The following is a 21500-nucleotide window of genomic DNA, read 5'->3' on the forward strand; positions in this document are numbered from 1 at the left end:
GAAAATATAATTATATTGTGTGGCATTTTGACTTCTTCTCCGATGCATCTTCAGAGCAGCATCGCATTACTGGGGTTGGGGAGTGATATAGATTAATGCAATCTCATTTTCTGCATCAGAATTTACTTCCTAATGTATGAGCTTTTTTTCAGGACCTTGAAATGCTTGAGAGATACGGTTAGCTTGTTAATGAGTCTTCACTGAGGGCTTGCAAAGCCCTCAGTAATGATTTTTAATTTATATTACCAATTATCCCAGGATAAATAGAGATGAGGTAAAGTTTCAGTACACGACTAATCTGTATTTCCAATGTAGGCTTTAGATGTAAATGACTGTCTATTGGTTAAAACCCACAAATGTGATCCTTATTTATTTAGAGCAGCTGTTTAGAAAGGAGGTTCAAATCAGAATTCAGACATCCAAGAAGGAATGTTTCAGGCTCTGCTAGTATTCTTGAAATAATCTGCACAGACATATTTGTATTTGCAGCTTTGGTGTTTTTAGCATGACTTTCACCAGCTGGTTTGACCCTGATTTGGGGAAAAGGCCAGAGAAAGGAAAATGGTAAAACTAGAGGGCATGAACTGACAGACTTAGGAGTTGACAGACTTAGGAGTAATATTAAGAAATTATTTTTCAGGGAGAGGGTGGTAGATGCCTGGAATGCCTCCTGAGGGATGTGCTGGAGATGAGAACGGTGACAGAATTCAAAAAAGCATGGGAGGAACACAGAGGATTGTTGATTAGAAAACTAATGGTCTAAAACAAACTAAGGCTGGTACTGGGCAATCCTGCATGGTCTGGCCCTGTATATGGTGATTTGATTTAGGATGAGCTGGAGAGGGCTTTGATAGAAGCTCCAGCGACAGGATGGTTAAGATAGGCTGAGCTTCAATGGCAACTAAAGACAGTACCGGGTAGACTTCTAAGGTCTGTTGCCCAGAAATATTAAAGAAAAGACTATTTAAACATGAATGTATAATGAGTGTGACCATTGGGCAGACTGGATGGACCATTCAGGTCTTTATCTGCTGTCAATTACTGTGTTATTATGTTACTATAACATAGTAATATAGTAAATGATGTCAGATAAAGACCTGAACGGTCCATCCAGTCTGCCCAGTAGTTATACTCATTAAAAATATATGATTAAATTAACTTGTCTCTTCTTTGATATTTCTGGGCTATAGACTAAAGTCCACCTGGCTATTGTCCTAGGTTCCAACTCCTGAAGTTGACGCCCAAGCTCACTCCAGCCTATCCAACCATCCTGTTTGCAGGATAGCTACCATAAAGTCTGGCCAGTAACATCCTCATTTTCTAAGTTAGTGGAGTTCCCATTGCTGCGCTGCCCTCCCCAGCCCAATCCTGCACCAAATCACCACATATGGGGCACAGATCGTGCAAATCTGACCAGTACCGGCTTTAGTTCTTTAATTTACATCCTTCGTTTTCTAATTAGAGATCCTCTGTGTTTATCCCACACTTTTTTGAATTCCATCACCATTTTCCTCTCTACCACTTCCCTCAAGAGGACATTCCAGGCATCTACCACCCTCTCCGTGAAGAAGAATTTCCTAACATTTCCTAACAGCCTATCTTTAAACATCTGTATCATATCTCTCCCGTCCCTCCTCTCCTCCAGGGTATACATATTTAGGTCTTCCATTCTCTTCTCATACTTCTTTTGGTTCAAACCCCTTACCGTTTTCATTGCCTTTCTCTGGACCGCTTCAAGTCTTTTATATCTTTCACCAGATACGGCCTCAAAAATTGAACACAATACTCCCAAGTGCGGCCTCACCAATGACCTATATAGGGGCATCAACAACTCCTTTCTTCTGCTAGTTATTCTTCTTTCCATATAGCCTAGCATCCTTCTGGCTACAGTCACCGCTTTGTCACACTATTTAGATGCCTTTAGATTTTCAGACACAATCACTCCAAGATCCCTCTCTCCGTCAGTGCTTATGAGCCTCACACCTCCCAGCACATATGGTTCCCTTAGATTTCTACCCCCCAAATGCATCACTCTGCACTTCTTCGCTTTGAATTTTAGTTACCAGACATTAGACCATTGTTCTAATTTTTGCAGATCTTTTTTCATGTTTACTACTCTCTCCGGAGCATCCACTTTTACAAATCTTGGTATCATCTGCAAAACGGCCAGCCTCACCTTGTAACCCTTCAGCAATGTCGCTCAGAAATATATTGAACAGAATCTGTCCCAGCACGATTCCTGAGGCACTCCACTACTCACCTTTCCCTCCTCCGAGTGAATTCCATTAACCACCACCCTCTGGCATCTGTCCATCAACCAACTTCTAATCCAGTTCACCATTTTGGGCCCTGACTTCAGCCCATGGAGTTTGTTTAAGGGGTCCTTCTTCATGGTTTTCTTCTGTGAATACTGAACAGGAGTATTTGTTTAGCATATTTGCTTTGTCCTCATCACTCTCCACATAATAGTTCATACCTTCTTTCAGTCTCGTAATTCCATTTTTTGTCTTTCTACTTTCACTAATATACCTGAAAAAATATTGTTTCCCTTTTTTATATTTATAGCCATTTGCTTTTCTGCTTGCGCTTTCACCAGACATATCTATCTCTTGACTTCTTTCAGTTTCATCCGGTATTCCTTTCTGTACTCCTCTTCTTGAGTTTTTTTTAATATTTCATGAACGCCAATTCTTTTGTCTTTATTTTTTCCACCACTAGGTTTCCTTTTTCTCTTATTTTTATTTATTTTCTTCACATAAAGGTCAGTAGCTCTTTTTATTGCACTTTTTAACTTGGACCACTGTTTTTCCACTTCTCTTCTGTCTTCCCATTCAATCAGCTCTTTCTTCAGGTACCTTCCGTACATTTGAAAACCAGGACTTTGAGTTTTTTGTGGCCATCCTCCACTTTGAACCAAACCGTATGATGATTGCTACTTCCCAGGTGGGCCCCCACTCAGACATTAGAGATACTTTCTCCATTTGTGAGCACCAGATCCAGTATCGCTTTTTCCCTTGTGGGTTCCCTCACCATTTGTCTGAGCAGAGCCCCTTAAAAGGCATCTCCCTACTTCTGAATCACCCAGCACTTTCCCGTTCTTTCCCAACTTTTGTATATCCATAATCAGATCTTTGCCAGTTTGTTGCGATTGAGTCGGAGGCCTGTAGACAACACCCAAGTAGATAGAAATTCCATCTTCTCTTTTCAAAACAATCCATTTTGCTTCTTCCTTTCCCCAGGCCCCCTGCATTTCAGTCACTTGGATATTTGTCTTTACATAGAGAGCTACTCTTCCACCTTTTCGACCATTTCTGTCCTTCCATGAGAATCACTGAGCCATGTCTCTGTGATAGCAACGATATCCAAGTCTGCCTCTAACATCAGGGCTTGCAGATCCTGATTTTTGTTGCTCAGACCGTGGGCGTTTGTGGTCATTGCTTTCCAGTTACTATTCCTCAACAATCTCATATTTTGTATAGTTTTTCATTTCAGCTCATTTCCTGTTGCATCGCTAGGAAGTGAATTGCTAATATTGTTGTTTTCATTGCTATCTTTATTATCATCAAATCTTGTCTTTTCCTGGGGGTGGCCATCGAAGTAACCTCCATACATATGCCACCCGGCCTTCTAGTTTAAATGCCTAGAAACATATTGCCTGGATTTTTCAGCCAGGATTCTTTTTCCTGCCATGGTAAGGTACAGCCCATCATTACAATACAATTGCTTGATTTTCCATGTATTGCCCCATCCTCCTATGTACCTAAAACTTTCTTGATGACACCAGGCTTTGAGCCACTTATTGAAGTTTTCAGAATTTTGTACTCTTTCCACTCTCTTTCCATAAGTAGGCAGCACTTCTGAAAAAGCTACAGTCTTAACAAAAGGTTTTATCCCCAGCTCTCGGAAAGCTTTCTGCGCTGCAAGTCAGTTATTGTTGGCTAGGTCATTTGTTCTAAGCTGGATAATATCATGATTCAAATTCTTTACTTCTTCCCTAATTACAGTCAGTATTTGTCTGGCATTCCTGGTAGCTGAGGATCCTGGAAGGCATTTTACTATTTTGAGTTCCTTGTCCTGTGTTCCAAGATTAATCCCTCTGATGACGGAATCCCCAAGCAGCAATACTTTCCTGGTTTGAGTTTGTTTATGTGTGCTTTGGGGGTGCTTTACTTCACAAGTTATCTTCACTGGTTCTAGTTCCTCCTCAGTTCTTTTATCTTGAGCATCACAATGCTCTAATGGAGCAAAGGGATTCTTTAGGGGAACAATTGTGAAGGTAGATATTTCTGTGTCACAAGCCTACTGTGATCCATTCCTGGGTTGTTTTATTCTTTGGGGAATGGTGGTAAATTGGTATATTTGTGTAGAGTGATTATAGCTGCTTTAATCGCCTCCAATTCCTGCTTAAGTTTATAGAGCTCTTCTTTGATACTAGCAAGTTGAAGACAGATAGAGCAAGCTTTGAGCCTCCAGATGGTGTGCCTGGGAACTAAAGCAGCACAATGATTGCATGGAATGAAATTTATCTTGATTGGTTGGAATTGGGATTGAGTGATACTTCTGGGATGAGTGGGTGTGGGGTGGGTGGGGACTAAAGTCCCAGTGAGTTACATAAATCCCTATCAGCAGTTCTGTAGGAAGGCCTAGCAATTGAGACACTATGATACAAATTCTGCTGGAATCTATCTTTTTTCCCTTTTAAAAATTCTAAATATTCCCAATAAATCTAGCTAGCAGCTTCTGTGCTATAATCTCCAACTACAGATTAAACTCTAAAGCTGCTTTCTGGTCTGACTGACTATGTAAAATAAAATAAACCTTGCCTGCAGTATGAAAGACAAGAGTTAGTCAGAAAATTGTATCCCCTCTAATGACAGAGCTAAGCAGAGAAAGAAAAAGAGGGAAGGCTTGGGGTTTTTTTGTTTTATAAATGGTGCCTAACCACACCTAACCTTTAGAAGTCGGTCCACACAGTTGTCAGTCAACTGCTAGGCGTCCTTTAACAGCGCCTAAGCAGACTTAGGTACTGCTAGGTATCTTAGAGGTAGATACTGGCATATTTGGCCAGTTTTTACCTGGCCCAATTTACTGGCACTTATCTCGGTTGCCTAGGTCTACCATGTCTGTTCTCTGCCCCCTAACCATGCCTACTTAAAATACCTACATGGCATAAAAGTGCATGAGTCAAGTCTCTTTTATTTGAAAGGAAGCTCTGGAAAGAGAGGGCATAAGATGAAGTTAAGATTGGCTCAGGAGTAATCTAAGGAAATACTTTTTTATAGAAAGGGTGGTAGATGTGTGGAACAGTCTTCCAGAAGAGGTGGTGGAGAAAGAGACTGAGTCTGAATTCAAGAAAGCATGGGATAGGCACGTGGGATCTCTCAGAGAATGAAAGAGATAATGGCTACTGTGGATGGGCAGACTGGATGGTCTATTTGGCCTTTATCTGCCATCATGTTTCTATGTTACTTTTCAGGTAGGCGTCGTTAAGCATCAGAGAGTGTCTAGATTTGGCATTGCTAGGTGCCTCATAGAATTCTGCGCACAAATTTTAACTGATTGTGTTTTACATTTTTTTTTATTAAATATGATTGGTGTGATCAATGACCATGCCAATTTAGCTTGCTAAATCAATTTGGGTTATGCCCAGAATTTAGTTAGGCATTGCTAAGTATCCACAATTGTTAGGTGCTGTCGACTTATGTTCAAGTCCTAGCGACTTAATGAAAATCATCAGGTTTTCATGGCAGGATACAGAAGTAGATTGCTAGGCCTGTGCGATATCAATTTGATGTTGTCACCATTGTCGCATCAATCGTTCTCCTCCGCCTCCAACACTGCCCATCTACTGCTACCTAGACAGGTAGCGAGAGCAAAGAATTTGACCCTGGAGAATCTACAGAGAAAAAAGCCCAAGAGAAACCAAAGAAACGCTGTGGAGAGATGATGTTCTTGATATGGACTTTATTATAAAATCAACATAGCAATCCGCATAAATATCTTAAAAATATAGTCTCTACACGGTCAGGAGTCCATGCTAGTCCTAGGGTGGAAGATACATGGAAATGCCAAACAATTCAAAAGTACTAATGCGTAGCTTCTACACATTAGTACTTTTGGATTGTTTAGCATTTCCACGTCCAATGCTCCCTGCGGACTATGTCCTTAAAGTTTTTATGTTGATTTTGTAATAAAGTCCATATCAGGAACATCATCTCTCCACAGTGTTTCTTTGGTTTCACCCAGACGGGTGGTACATTGTTAGTCTGCCTTGGGAGGCCCTGCTGGTAATGAAACTACCAACGATGTAGCTTTCAACTTCACAGATGGCACGACAAGCTCATGTACCACAATTAGGGCGCCATTTATAGAATCTGGCCCTCATTGTCTAAATGTTGGTTTATGCAGGTGTAAAATGTGACCTGCAATCAGATGGCTGGACTCGTTGAAAACAACCATGGGGATGACATCGAAGGACCTTACCGGACTAGCACAAAAACGATTTCTTTTTAGATCTGTAACTCATCAAGTCGCTAGGACTCGAGCGTGAGTTGATGGCCCCTAAAGAATAAGAAAATGTAAATGGCACTTCTAAACAAAGCATGTTTTAAAATTGTCCTTGAAGTGAGAAACTTATGTGATCCCCAGAGCTAAATTTGTGGTTTACAGAAGTTATAGGTTGTAAGAGAAAACAGTTCCAGTCAGATCCGCCAAAAAGGTCCTCCACATTAATTAAAGCACATACACCAGTACAGCCTTCTGCCATTATCTACCTGAGAAATGATATTTGTAAACTAGTAAAAATCCTAAAGGCTTCCATTGTTTACTGTTAGTGAAAAAGGGGCTGGGGCTCCCCCCCCACTTCCATATGCCGACGTTCATATGCTTGGATCATAAGGCAATATGAGAATTTATGTGTATTGACAGATGGTATCAAGTATTCCAAAGATAAGGGTCCTGGCCAATTAGGCAGATTTAATACCACTGTGTTATAGTAGGGACTATGAATTTCTAATTAGTCTTTTTGCTGTCCTGAGTCCACAGTAAACATTTATACAGCAAATTTCTCAGTGTTAAACTATTTGCCAGTTTTTTTTCCCTGCCACTGCTTTTTGGAACTGAAAGTCTGATTTATGGTGCATTTATGACACTACAAAGCACATACATCATAGCTTGGCATCTTTTAATCATCCCATAATCAGAACTGTAAAACAAATATCTCTTCATTTTTTTTCTGTATTAAACATATTCTTTTTAAAATTGCACAACAAATCCTAAAATGCAGCATTTTTTTGTTTTTTTGTTTACCAAAGCCACCTTTGCAAATTAAACCCAGCCATCACTAAAATGGAAAGATGATTTTAGGTTTTGAAAGCATTTAAGATTTTCTGTCTTGTACAGCAGCAAAAGCAAGCAACCAACAAAAATAATAACAAAGGAAAAAAGGATCTCTTAGCCCCCCCCCCCACACTTTTACAAAACTGCCTCATGGCAAATGCTCCAATCGATGCCCATTCAGTTCCTAATGTTCTTTTATTAATCTTGTTTAACCCAATAGTAAATTGGATTTATTAATTTGTATTATTACCTTTTCTTGTTTATCCTAATAGAATATTGGATGTATTAATATCGGAATATTTCCTGTTAAGCACAATTTTTGTACTAAATTAAATAAAGAAAAAAAAATACCTCAGCTTGAGAGTCGTCATCAGCCAAAGTGACCATACATTCTCAATCTCCAGCCAATCCCCTGAAATCTGGCTCCTCCCTACCCCTTCCACATTTTAGTCTCCCCCAAACATTCACTGGAGATTAGCTTGTGGTGCCAACTTTTGACAGTTCTATTTTTCTTCCAGTCCCGCATAGCTGCTATGAATTTGAATTGCAGGGTGTTCTCTCAGGGATCCTTTAACTAAACTGTAGTAAAAATAGACCTTAGCATGCCCTTATGTGGGCCTTTCCTGTGTGCTGAGGCCATTTCTATTGCAGTTATAATAAATCCTGATTTTTTTTCCATTAATAGCTATTTTTTAATGTTGTCATTAGCACGCAGTGATTTTTTAACGGGAGTTCTGACTGACACCTATTTTGTAGTCAGTAAAGGCTCCTGTGTTATCCATGCACTAACTAGTTAACATGCAATAATGTAGGTGTACTAACTGATTAGAGCAGGAGCGTCTACTCTCTGCCCTTGATACATAACAACATAAGGGTTGCCTTACTGGGAAAGGCCTAAGGTCCAACAAGCTCGGTATTCTGTTTCCAACAGTGGCTAATCCACGTCACAAGTACCTGACAAGATCCCAAAGAGTAATACAGATTGTATGCTGCTTATCCTAGAAATATGGCTTATGGACTTTTCTGAGAAACTGCAATTTGTAACTTTTACCCACCTTTGTTCCTTCCTCATGTACCTTAGTTCGTCTGTATTGTCTGTTAGTGGTTTCTTACCCCCCTTCTTAAGGTTGTATATAACATATTTTTAATTGTTACTCGCTTAGTATGTAATAAGCGATTTATCAAACTTAATAATAAAACTTGAAACTTTTAGAAAATTATCAAAATCTTTTTTAAACCCCGCTAAGCTAACTGCTTTCTCCACATTCCCTGTTGACAAATTCCCCTAAAAAAATTAATTAGAAAACATGATTTAGCACGTTTAGCATGTGCAGATTAAAAAACTACCATATGATAATAATAATAATAATAATAACTTTATTCTTATATACCGCCAACAATCTTGCGACTTCTAGGCGGTTTACAGTGAGGTGAAACTGTACAGTCGGTGAATTACAGAGTATAACAGTGACCATCTGATATTAACAACATTAATAATAACAACAGTTTATATACTGCCGGACCGGGAAGTTCCGTGCTATTTACAATGAGTTAGAAAAGTTTCATTAATTGATTGGGACATTCATAGTTTAGAGATTAGAGGTTAGAGGTTAACAGTTTGCAAGATCTGATATGGGTGGAATTACGAAGGGGGCTATTGTCCTTGTTCGTTACCTATGTAATTCAAGAACAGGTATGTTTTTAGGTGTCTCCTAAATTCGCTATAGTTGTTTGAGTGTGTGATTAGTTTTCCTAGGTCTTTGCCCCATAAGGCTGCTTGGTACGATAAAAGTTGTTGATGATGTCTCTTATATCTGCATCCTCTAGCCGGTGGGGAAACAAATTTCAGGTGTGTGCTTCTCTCATGTCTGTTAGTTGGGAATGAGAAGAGGTCTATTATATATTTAGGGGCTAGACCTGATAATATGATGTTGTAGTGTGTCCTGTGAACGTTCATTTTTTGCTGCATTATACTCACATTAGGACCCTCAGTTTGGTGAAAGCAAAGAAGGATTTTGAATAGCACATAGCTCAAACTCACACCATACCTGTGTGGTACAGGTATTGATCAGAACACTGTTCTGATACATCAGCACATGGCCATATATTGGAAAAAAAAAAATAGAAAAGAACCCTTTTTCACAGCTGTGGAAAAAATGCTCTAAGCACACACGAAGGGCTTAAGGGCACATAAAGGCTATTTCTTACCACAGCTTAGTAAAGGGACCTCTTAAGCTGAAGGCATTTCTGGCCACTGGAACTTGCAATGAACACTGCACTGGCACCTAATATATAGCTGGAGTATGAATTTCATCCTGGAGTGAATATGCCCCATTATTTTATTTGAAAATGCAGCAAGTTTTAACAGAACAAGAACAAATGTCAACTATGTCAAACAGTGATTTTTTTTTTATTATTATTCCATTATTTGTTCCTGCAGTACAGTGCCCTAACACTTTATTCACAATATTGTGTATACCAGGCCCTCTGAGAAACATGCAGCCGCACTGTTGATCCAATAAGGCAGTGAACAGTGTATCTCCCGAGAGCATTATATTATTTATATCCTCCTTGCTGCACTATAACTCTGTCGTGCTCTCTAAGATTCTTCTATATTTATTGGCAACTAACTTTTGCATTAGCATGGAAATGTTCCTTGTCTCATTATAGTTGGTGTATACAACATCCTAGGGTGATGCAGGAGAGCTAATTCAGCACGTTAAGAAAGACGTTCACATAGATGAAATCTCTAGCGAGAGGCTTTTCATGCCATGAAACACATTTTTTTTTTTTCTGGACTAGAAGCCTAGAAACTGGTGAGGATCTGCAGTGTTTTTCTGCCCTGTATGAGGTATTTTTAAACTCCTAAATATACTCCAAAAGTTTTTTTTAAATGATTTATTTATGAAACTTTTAACACATACAGACAGAGAAATGCATGTACATGATGCCTTGGAATCCGAACTTAATCCGTTCCAGAACCCCGTTCGAGTTCCAAGACAAGTTTTCCCATTGAAAATAATAGAAACTGGATTAATCCGTTCCAGGAAATACATTAGATTTTAGGGGCAGAAACACACACATACAATGTGCAGGGGGTTCAGATTCCAAAGCAGAGTTCGGATTTTGGGGCAAAATTTACTACAAAAAAAGTTCGGATTCCAAAGCGTTCAAGTTCTGGGGCGTTAAAATTCCAAAGTACTACTGTACAGTAATATGAAATAAGATCAAAGATCAAAAATTTCTTTCTTAGAAGGTATAGCTAGGCAGAGGTAGCTCTAACCTCTCCAACATCTGTACCGGAGCATACTAAGGAGTTTTTATATAGTGCGCCCCGTGAAAATAAATGAAAATGAGAAGCTTTTCTCTTGCGTGAAAGACTCTTTTTTTTTTTTTGTAGGATAGCTTCTGCGATTTACAAATGTTACAGCTAAACCGAAGGTAAAGCGTGGCATTTGGCAGAGTTTTACCTTTTTCAGGCATTCTAAACAGGACGTGCTAGAGAATACGTTATAGAGATGCCTATTTCCACCCATGTCCTTTTCAGTGTACATGTGCAGCTTCACATGTAAGTTCCACATCATTGAAAATATAGATGCATATGTCGGCTGTGTTAGATACAGCTGAATAGCATCTGTTCCTGTCTCTGAGTCCACACATGGGAATATTTTTCCTGCACAATGATCTTATGTGCCTGTGTTGACCAGCAATGGAAAGTTACTCAGTAAATTCAATAATCATGAGAGGGCCAAACTGGTGTCTAAATGGTAATGCTGTATACTATCAAGTAGGCCTGAATTCAGTGTTCTTCCTGTGCCCCAGACTAAGGCTTGACATGTCATGGAGTCAATTTTCACAGCTCTTAGCAGGGATATGACAGTCATAGTCATCATACAATGGCAAAACCCAGGGACTGGATAGAAGACCTATGCTTGCTGGATTTGGAGAAAGTCCATGGGCCCAGGCCCTGGTGAATGGATATGGTAAAATATTTCCAGGTATTTTAGAGTAAAGGCTCATAGCAGTAGATCCAAGCTCTGGTCCCATATGAGCTGAAAGCCCAAAGGATCCAGAATAAATAACAAAAGTACGGCAAACTAAACAGTCCTTTATGTGCGAACAAAGAAATCCTGTTTCTCCACTGCTGGACCTGCTCAGACAGGCACATAGAGATTTTGTGGGAATCTACTACATTTTAAAAAACTTGAAAACTTTTTGCACAAGCATTTTTCCGCTAGCTGTACCTTATTTTATACTGAATATCTAATCATTTATTAGAATGAGGATTATATAATGTTTACATTTAGATCTCTGTCTCCTTTTGCTCTTGTCTGTGACATGAATTTTAAGATTTTTCGTGTACTCAAAGATTGTGTGTGTTAATTATGAGCTTTGTCTAAAAGCAGAATATAACTGTTTTAAATAAATTTAATTAATTAATTTAAAAAATGAGAGAGAAAGTTGGGACATGCCTAAATAGAAAAAAGGGGGTCTGGGTGGGGTTAGGGGGTCCTTGTGGGGGTGGGGGGGAGGTGACATTTGGGGGGAATCTGGGGGGTGAACTTTTGTAGGATTGGGGGTGAATTTTCAAGGGGGTGGGGGTGTCGGAAAGAGGGACTGGGCATCCCTTCTGCCTCCGGTCATTGGGTGGGGGTTCACGGAGTGTTGTCAGGAGGGATTGGGCATCCCTCCTGCCAGGGAACATTGGGGTGAGTTTCTGGGTGCCATACCTCCTGCCGCAATCGTTTGGATGGAGGTGGAGGGTTCTGGCAAGAGAGATTGGGTATCCCTCCTGCCACGATTGTTTGAGGGGGGGAAGGGGGGTGGGTTCATTATGCAGTTAAACTTATCCCTTGCCACAATAAGCTCGGCAGCAACCTGATTCTCTAACCGGCGCCTGTAACCTGGACATCGGTTAGAGACTTGGGTTCTTAGGCGGGCTTAGGTGCAATTCTCTATAGGAAGCCCGTGTGTGATTCTCAAAGGCGGCTTCTGAGACTGGGCGTCCTATACATGCAAAATATCTGACCAATTAATAAAGAAAAGAAAAAAAAGCCTGCAGAAGCCCTGACAACAGTGACAGGAGGCTGCTTCTCCAGTCACTACTATCAGGGCATGCAAATGATTTGCACCTCCGTGCAAACTTAATAGTGAACCAATCGCTGTTGGAAGATCGGCCAGAGAATCGGCCAACAGCAATTGAGTCGCTATTGGTAGTGAATCCAGGCCTAAGTTAGGCACACTGGTTAGAATCAGCTCCATAGTGAGCAACGTACCAGATCTGGTTAAATAACATGACAATTGAAAGGAAACCCACAGTGTAATGATGCCCAATTTTCAAAGAGGAAGTAAATCCTAAATGAGAAGGTATTCAGCCAACCAGCTTAAGGATATAGTCACACTGCAAGACAATGGAGCAGAAACCCGTCACTGTTGCCAAGCAGAGGGGAGGGGAGAGGGGAAGTGTGCTGATGGGAATTAGATTTGACAAAAAGAAACAGAGTAGACGTGCTAATAAATGAATGTTGCAGACATCATTGGGGAGATCAGTGTTAATAAATGAGGATGGGCAGCCTCCACTGACAGAAATGGCAAAAGAAACCTCCAAGTGACGGCCAACTGTCATGAAAGCAGTTCAGTCCTAGGAGTGGCCTAGTGGTAGAGCTGCCACCTTTGCTGCCAGAAGTCGTGGGATCAAATCTCAGCGCTGCTCCTTATGACCCTAGGCATGTCTCTTAATCCCCCATTGCCCCTAAAATAACTACCATATAAATCTAATCTAATCTAATCCTTAGGTTTGTATACCGCATCATCTCCACATTCGTAGAGCTCGACGCGGTTTACAGTAGGAGAAATAGGAAGGAACTACAACCTCTTTGAATGTGTAACAAGTTTATTAAGTTTGATATCCCGCCTAATTGGACTTCAAGGCGGTTTACATATTTAAAACAAAGGGGGATACATAAAATATTAAAATTAACAAACGAACGCACCACAGATAAACAGGAATCACACAGACTGGAACAGGAACAAAAGGGAACTACAATATTTGGATAAAAAAGTATAAAAGGGCAGAACGATAGGGAGGGGAAACTTAAAGGTTGGCGTTGGTGTTGGTCAAAAAAACATGTACAGCATCCTTTAAAAAAAAAAAAATTCTTTATTGATTTTCTAAACTTCAAAAGTGCAATACACAAATATATATCATATAATAAGTTAATAAAAGCACATTCAACTTACAAATATGCATAACCAACCATTTTCTCCCACCCACCCAATGATTATTCAATAAAACACGGAAAAATAGACTATCCCAATAACCTTACCCTATTCAGATTAAAAATATCCTCCCACCCTCCTCCCACCCTCCTCCCACCCCAGGTGGACGTACTCAACAGGAATGTTTTTAAATTCGTTTTGGAGGTGTTAAGTAGTTTGGGGCTAAGTTCCACAACATAGGGGCGGTCACAGAGAAAATGTTCATTTGCATAGTGTTAATGTGTCTTAAAGATGGGACTGAAAGCAAATTTTGATTAATTAATCGGAGGGAACATTGAGAAGAATGTGGAATTAGGATTCTATTAATGAAATCTGGTTGACCAGAGGATCTAGTTTTGTAAGTCAGTAACATAATCTTGTATGTAATTTGATGTTCTACTGGTAACCACTGGTATACCACAAAAAGGTCCCATTCACATTCTTTTTTGCTCACATTGTTCCATTGGCACTGAGAACAAAGGCCCTGATTCGGCAAAGTGCTCCCGATTGTAGGCAGCTTTAGGCGATCGTCGGGGGGGGGGGGAGTTTCTGTCAGCAGGAAGGGTTCTGCTGGCGATCTTAGGGGGAGCATGGGGGGGGTCCAGCAGGAGGAGTTGGGCACCCTCCTGCTGGTGATCTTCGGGGGGTGCCTTTGGGGGGGGGTCCGGGGAGGGGGGTTGGGCATGTTAAACTCAATTCTGTAACCGGCGTCTGCAATGTGGACGTCGGTTACAGAATTGGCTTAACTTTGGGCGGGTGTAGGCCCGATTCTGTATAGGACGCCCAGACCGGCGTCCCATACAGAATCCGGGCCAAAAGGTCTAAGGCAGTCCTTGTTCAAAAGTTTCACTTGAACATTAAATATTCCCCAAACCTGAGAGCCCTCATCTGATATACTGAGAAGACAATTCAGAATACGAATGCATATTTTTATATCAGATTGATCCTATTTCTATCACATGCATTATGTTGTTTATGCATTTGCAAACAGGGATAGAAAAAAAGCTGTGCATTTAGTTCAATTAAATACCCTGTATTACTCATTGGATATTTGTAGAACAAGAGATTATTTTTTGCTCCATAACAAGATTTTTTATCACATCAGAACACATTGTTAGTGACAAGAATATGCATTTTCATATTTCAATTCATGCTAATGGATTTCTCAGTTATAATGGTAGGTGACATTCACGCAGCCCCATGTAGGGCAGAAAATCTGCCTACCAGTTCTAGTGCCTGAACCAGAGTTATCGCAAACTGTGTGTCGCGAGAGGCACATTGCCGCCAGCATCTCTCGTCCTCTCCGCATCTCCCCATCAGCATAGTCATTTTAGGGTTAACAAGCTCAGGGTCGTGGACATGGACATGATGACATCATCATGTCGATATCCACACATGGGCAGAGATCCTCCAGACGTGGCCCCAAGTTTAGTGTGCCACAGCTTGGAAAGGTTTGCGAGACACTGGCCTGAACTATATTACAGTTTCCATAGGGAAGAAGAAATATCAATATCCTGATTTCAATAGCATGAAAAAAATGGACACAGTCTGATTTTGCATAGGTTATTTAGACAGGAATTGAGACCTGTGGCGTACCTAGGGTATGTGACACCCAGGGCTCATTTTACACCCCTCCTCCCCCTGGCCCATCATTTTTTGACACACACACACACCCCCCCCCCCGCCCCGCCGCCCTTGGTACGCCACTGCTACAGTTCAAATAAGGCTAAGAAGCTGGCGGGAGCGGCGAAAGCGTCCTTTAAGGAGCACCCTCCCAATATGGCTCTATCCTGCCCCCTTCATAACACTGAGGCAAGGTCGACCAATGGCTGAGAATGCTGTCCAGTGGCGTCATGAAGGGGGTGGAATAGAGCCAGATCGGGAGGGTGTTCCTTAAAGAATCCTTTCGCCGCTCCTGCCGGCTTCTTAGCCTTCTTAGCCTTTTTCTTGGCTGCGGGGGTGGACCGGCAGCCGCGCTGAAGTGCAGGTCCCAGGAGATTCCAGACCCGGCCGGCTGTGCACCCCCCTAGGGCGTGCACCCGGGGCAGTCTTCCCCCCCCCACACACACACCTGCACCCCGTCCTTGGTACGCCACTGATTGAGACATCAAGGTTGTGCATTCTTTCTTGTCTATTTTATAGGAATCAAAATGATACATGCAGTTAACCATTAGACCACACCTCTTCCCTAATATGATGTAGGAATTTGAGGGGAATCCCAATTTGATTAGAGAGTTCCCACTAATACAGTCGCAGCAAAATAAACTAGCGAGACAGACCAGGCCAAAGACAATGAATCATTTCTAGATCTTGCAAGAAACCTGAAATGGCCACCGGAAAACTTGCAGGCAGCTCCATCACAGACAAACACATTCCCGAGTTCTAGCTAAAAACTCTCCCTGGCAAATGACCTTCAGCAGAGCAAGTGGGTGATTCTTTTTGGTACTCTTGAACTTCATGTGACTCCAATCCAAAACACTCAGAGCCATGCCATCTGTAATGAGTTCTCATGTAAATGCCAGAAGAATTTAGTCACTTTATAACTCTTTATTTTTTATTTTGCTTTGCAGCAACAGCGTCGTCTTGACCTCATGACAATAACCAATCCCCGTGAGTAACCTTGCAAATTCTGATCTATGCTGCGTTCTTACAGAGAAGCTTGTCTGAATGCATTTTTCCTTCCTGACATGCAAAATAAAGAATGCTATATCCTAGAAAATCTTTAACATAATAGCAAGTGACAGCTATGTTGCGTTTGGCAAAGCCCCGGGCTGTTATCTGTTCACAGAGCTGCCTTTCCAGCCTTTTACCCTCTGATTTGAAACACTGATATTTCTTTAAGCCTCATGGGGTTATAGTTTGTGGGATGGCTAAGGGCAGAATGACGTAGAATTTGAATGACTTAATTGTATCACAAAGATGGGCAAGTGATGGGTTCAGGCTTTTGTGTGTCATGCATTCATGAGTTCTGTTCTGAGTGATATTATTTTAAGCGTGATTGCTTTTAGAGGTGTAGGAGAAATGTGGTGAGTCATTTTGGGGAAGATCAAAATATTGATAGCAAATCTTTTACTGATATCACTGCTTATTTTATGTGGATCTGAAGGAATAGTTTTATTTGAAGTCTGAAATTTTTTTTAAAAAGCTCATTATCCGCCTCCTTTGCAAAGCCACGCTAGCGTTACTAGTGCTGTCCGTGGCAGTAACAGCTCGGACACTCGTAGGAATTCTCTGAGCGTCGGAGCTGTTACCATGGCAGCCGGCGCTAAAAACGCTAGTGAGGCTTTGTAAAGGAGGAGGTTTATTATTTCAACAAAAATGCATTTGATTGTCAGTCTATTAATGTTTTTATACAAAGAAGCTTCTACTTTTACATCTGGTGAATGGATAGTATGTTCTGGATTGGGCTGCTTCTACTCCCTGTCTTTTTTATTCTGTGGAGCAGGATTGAACATTGAATATTTCCAATGGGTTTTTTTAACAATAGTTCAAAAGGTACTTACAAAATTCTGTTCATGCACATTCAGTTCTGCAGCAGTTAGTTATTTCTTGCAGAGATAGCCCAGGAGAGAAACTGTCTCCCAGGAAAGATATGTAAATATGATATTAATGCACATTTGCTCCCAGATCACTTTCCAGTGTAAGTGCAAACAGGGAGTGATTCTAATTAGAATATGAACGTTTGTACCTGCAACATGCAGAAAAAGAGGGAAAGATCATCTTGGGGAAGTGTTTTGTGAATATGTGGTAGAGAAAATTGGGTTCCAACTTCCCCTTATTAACCGAGTTAAAAGAAGCACTTGAATGAACCAGATGTTGAAGGCCACTGGCCATAGCATCACTTCTTATGTGGTTTACAATTATGTTAATGTCTGCTTAAGGTGTTTGCTGATAAAAGCAATGTAAAGTGAAATGCAGCCATTGTCACTATTCAGATTACAGTTTCATGAGCGGCCTCCTTTTGTCGCTTTGCTTTTGCCTGTTTCTGACATAAAAATCAAAACTAAGGTAGGTTGAAAGGAAAATAAAAACCGAAGGTTACACTTTCAACCAATACTGATGAGAAAGAGACATATTTTTAGTGCTAAATAAAAGCAGGCCTCTCATGAAAGTGCAGTAAGAGCTATCGCACTCTTGCTACAGGTTAAAAACGCCTTCCGCGGGACACACTCTGGCATCCCATGGTAAATGGGCACTTTTGTGCATGCACGGCATATGGAAATTGTTTTTAAAATTTCTTTCTTCAAGGGGGCATGACAGCACTAATCAGTTAGTGTGTAGGACTTTGCTGCATGCTAACTGATTACCATGGATTAGCACGGGAGCCCTTTAATGCCTACAAAATAACCCTCCCCCACCCCTTTGCATAGGCAGCAGAATATTGTTTTGTTGGGGGGGCCCAGGAGCTCCACCCTAGCCTCAGCGGAATCCTGCAGCACTGCCCCCAACTCCACCTCCTACCTCCTCCCCAAATTGTATTTTAAATCTTCGGGGCAGCTGCCACGCAGTGTCAGTGAGCAGGAAGTAGAATGAGGTTCCGAGGCAGGCCTGCTCGTTGACGCTGCAGGCAGCTGCCCCGAAGATATAAAGACCAAGAAACAGGTGGGAGGGTGGCACCAGCCGTCGGCCGCTGACCGCCAGTTTTGGGGGAGGCCAAGGCCCCTTTGGCCTCCCTCCGTTCCGATGCATATGCCCTCTTGTACTAAGCCGCAGTAGAGGTTTCTACCGTGGCCTGGAGTGCTAAATGCTCCGACTCTCATAGAATTCCTAAGAGCGGTGGAGCATTTAGCGCCCCGAGCCACGGTAGAAACCTGTACCGCAGCTTAGGAAAAGAGGCTGACAGAGGCTCAAGTGCAAATTTCTGTAAAGGCCCTGTCCTCATGATGAATTTAGTGCATGGCATTTAATTTGGAAAATGGAAAAATCAGTCCTTTTCTGGCCGTGGGAAAAGTAGCCTTAGCGTGCGGGAAACACCCACTTAAGGGCACGCTAAGGCCTCGTACTGCCTCCTTTTCGTAACAAGACCCCTTAGAAAATGAAGCATAGTGTTTAAGCTGTGCTTCAGATAGTGAGACTTAGCATATCTTTCCGTGTTTGTGCTTCTACCAAGTGGCCCAGGCCACTGATCTTTCTTGTTTTTACACTGGAAGGCAGAGAGGTAGAATTTATGTATCTCGTCGCTAAAATGAAGCCATGCAGAACACAGCTAATGGGCAGTCTAAATCAAACACCTTTGAAAACCATTTATTTTGCTGTTGTGATCACAGAACAGAACTCTGCATAACTTAGAAATCTATATGCAAATGGCAATTTCGCATTAATGCTCACAATAAATGCGCATTAATACATATGTTCGGTAACAGCCATGCACTAAGTGACACATGCTCTTTACATGCCCATTAGCTTTCTTGCCAAGGAGCTGGCAGTAATATTAAAACATATGTAAATGTCCAAGAGTTTTAAGAGCATATTTATTACCTCATTAGGTATTATTAAGCTTGGATGTACCTAAAAGGCTTTTTGCGGCTTACTAAAGCTAGCAAAATTTGTATACCTAAGTAGGCTGCATTAACTTTGGCCTCAAGTGCTCAAATCATCCTGAAATATGTGTGTCAAGAGTGTCATTTTTTATTTCATACTGTAATCAGTAGGATGGACAACTGCTCCCTTTTGCGGGAGGAATGTGAGGGGTGAGGGTGGGGGGGAGTAGGGTGTGAGTGTAGATTTTAAAAGCCTGGGGGCATGATTTCTTTTTCTTTCCAGGGGTAAGGAATGGGGGGGTCATAAGTCGATATTTCAGTCTGCTGTTGAGAGACGTACATTTCCGTCTGCCAGTTGGTGTCTTGATTTGGGTTAATTAATGCAAAGAAACCTTATGTGCTGATTATCGTAGCATTGCCATGGCTTGTTTTAACACAAGTACGACTATGCTGCTGGATTCTACTTAACGTTAGTTAAGTACAGGGTGGGCAAACTTTATATACAGAGGGCTGCATGAATTTCAGAAAATTAACAAAATGCACTATATAATTTGTTCCTAAAAAAACACAGTACAATTTTGATGTTTTGATCTTGTTGGTATCTGTCGGATTTTGATTTTATTGTGTTATTGATTTGTTTTGAACACCGATAAATTGTGATATTTTAACTCCTGGAGTCCAGGACCTGTTTCCACTGTTTTGTTCCATGTAGAGAATGACACGGTGACAGAATTCATCACCGTTCCCGTCCCCACGGATAACCGCGGTAAACAATCTTCATGTCATTCTTTAAGGAGAGAGGGAAGAATCAGAGTATGAATGGCCACAACCACTGACCCACAAGCTTTGCTTTGAAGAATGCTGGTGTAGAAGGACTGAGGCTGAAATAGACACTAAAGAATGACAGTCTCTGTTATCCAGAGCAGATATTGTGATGTCATAATGCCTCATTCCACCAGTGCCTAAGAGCCAATTACATCAGTGATGTCACAATGGCTTCATTATCCTTGGCTCCCATAAGAATCAGAGTATGAATGGCCACAACCACTGACCCGCAAGCTTTGCTTTGAAGAATGCTGGTGTAGAAGGACTGAGGTTGAAATAGACACAAAAAAATGACATGGGATTATTTCCCGCAGTTATCCACGGGGACGGGAACGGTGATGAATGTTGTCACCGTGTCATTCTCTAGTTCCATGTTCTATATAATTTGTTGACAACAAATCTCAATTAGGTGACAGAATGAGCATAAATTAATACCACAATGGTCTTTTATTGTATACTTCTGTTTTTCCAAACAGTTGTTAACACTGTCAAACAAATCTTGGCCTGTTTCTATATCTCTTCAGTGGTTCCACTGAGAGCAAAATTCTGGTTAATAATGTTTATGTGGGCTGTTTTCAGTATATACTTTGCATGGTTGTGTGGACCTCATAAAATTCAGTGAAGAGCTGCAAAGTTTCCACCCACGGTCCGTTTAATAAGTTTTAAAAGCAATGGGTGACTTGTGATACCGAGCTGGTTTTATTAGTACACAGATCACTTGATCATCATATGATCTAGCTTAGATATTCATATTTCGATGCATACCTAGCAAAGACTGGAAAGACTCATCTTCATTACAGCATCTGTTGTGGTAACGTGAACACTGCCTTTGATGTCCTATTCAAGTTATTTTGTCAGGTACTTAGTTTGTGGATAAAACGAGCATAAAATATATTATCCCAGGACAAGCAGGCAGCTATTCTTGACTGATGGGTGACGGCACCGACGGAGCCCCGGTACGGACAATTTTAGAGTGATTGCACTCTAAGAACTTTTTAGAAAGTTCTAGCTCGGCCGCACCGCGCACGCGCGAGTGCCTTCCCGCCCGACAGAGGCGCGCGGGTCCCTCAGTTTCTTAGTTTCCGCGGAGCTAAGAAGACGCGTTTTCAACGGCTGTTGAAATTTTTCCTAACTTGCCTTCCTGCTCGCGTAAACGTTTGGCTTAATTTGCCTTTTTTCTTTCTTTTATTTTTTTTAAAAAAAAAAAAAAAAAAAATCTTTCATTTTTTTTTTCTTCAATTTTCGGTTTTCCCCGGCGGGGCCTTCTGCCACCATCGAAGCCTCGGCCTTCGATTTGGCGGAAGCCGTTTTTCCTTTCATGCCCCCTCAACCGGGTTTTAAAAAGTGCCAGCGGTGTGCTAGGCCTATATCTCTCACGGACCCACACAACTGGTGTTTACAGTGTTTGGGTCCTGAGCATCAGGCCTCTTCTTGCACCCGCTGTGCTACTTTGAAAAAACGAACATTAAAAAATCGCTTAATTCAACAGCGATTGTTGTTCGGTGCCGAGATGTCCGACCCCGTTCCTTCGACTCCGGCTTCGGCACCGATTCAGTCGGCACCCTCGTCTTCGACGCCGCATGATTCCACACCGGCATC

At 41.4% G+C, this 21500-nt stretch overlaps 1 protein-coding gene across 4 annotated transcripts in view; it reads left to right on the forward strand.

Moving 5' to 3' along the window:
- The window catches only part of BEND5 (BEN domain containing 5), a 1015515-nt gene that overhangs the window by 776685 nt on the left and 217330 nt on the right, over positions 1-21500 (forward strand). For all 4 annotated transcript variants that reach the window (XM_033915518.1, XM_033915519.1, XM_033915515.1 and 1 more), the window contains exon 5: positions 16167-16206. In XM_033915518.1, coding sequence (XP_033771409.1) covers positions 16167-16206 — 40 coding nt within the window. The remainder of the gene's footprint in view (positions 1-16166; positions 16207-21500) is intronic.

Source organism: Geotrypetes seraphini, chromosome 12, assembly GCF_902459505.1.
Source record: "Geotrypetes seraphini chromosome 12, aGeoSer1.1, whole genome shotgun sequence".
In the NCBI taxonomy this organism is placed as follows: Eukaryota; Metazoa; Chordata; class Amphibia; order Gymnophiona; family Dermophiidae; genus Geotrypetes; species Geotrypetes seraphini.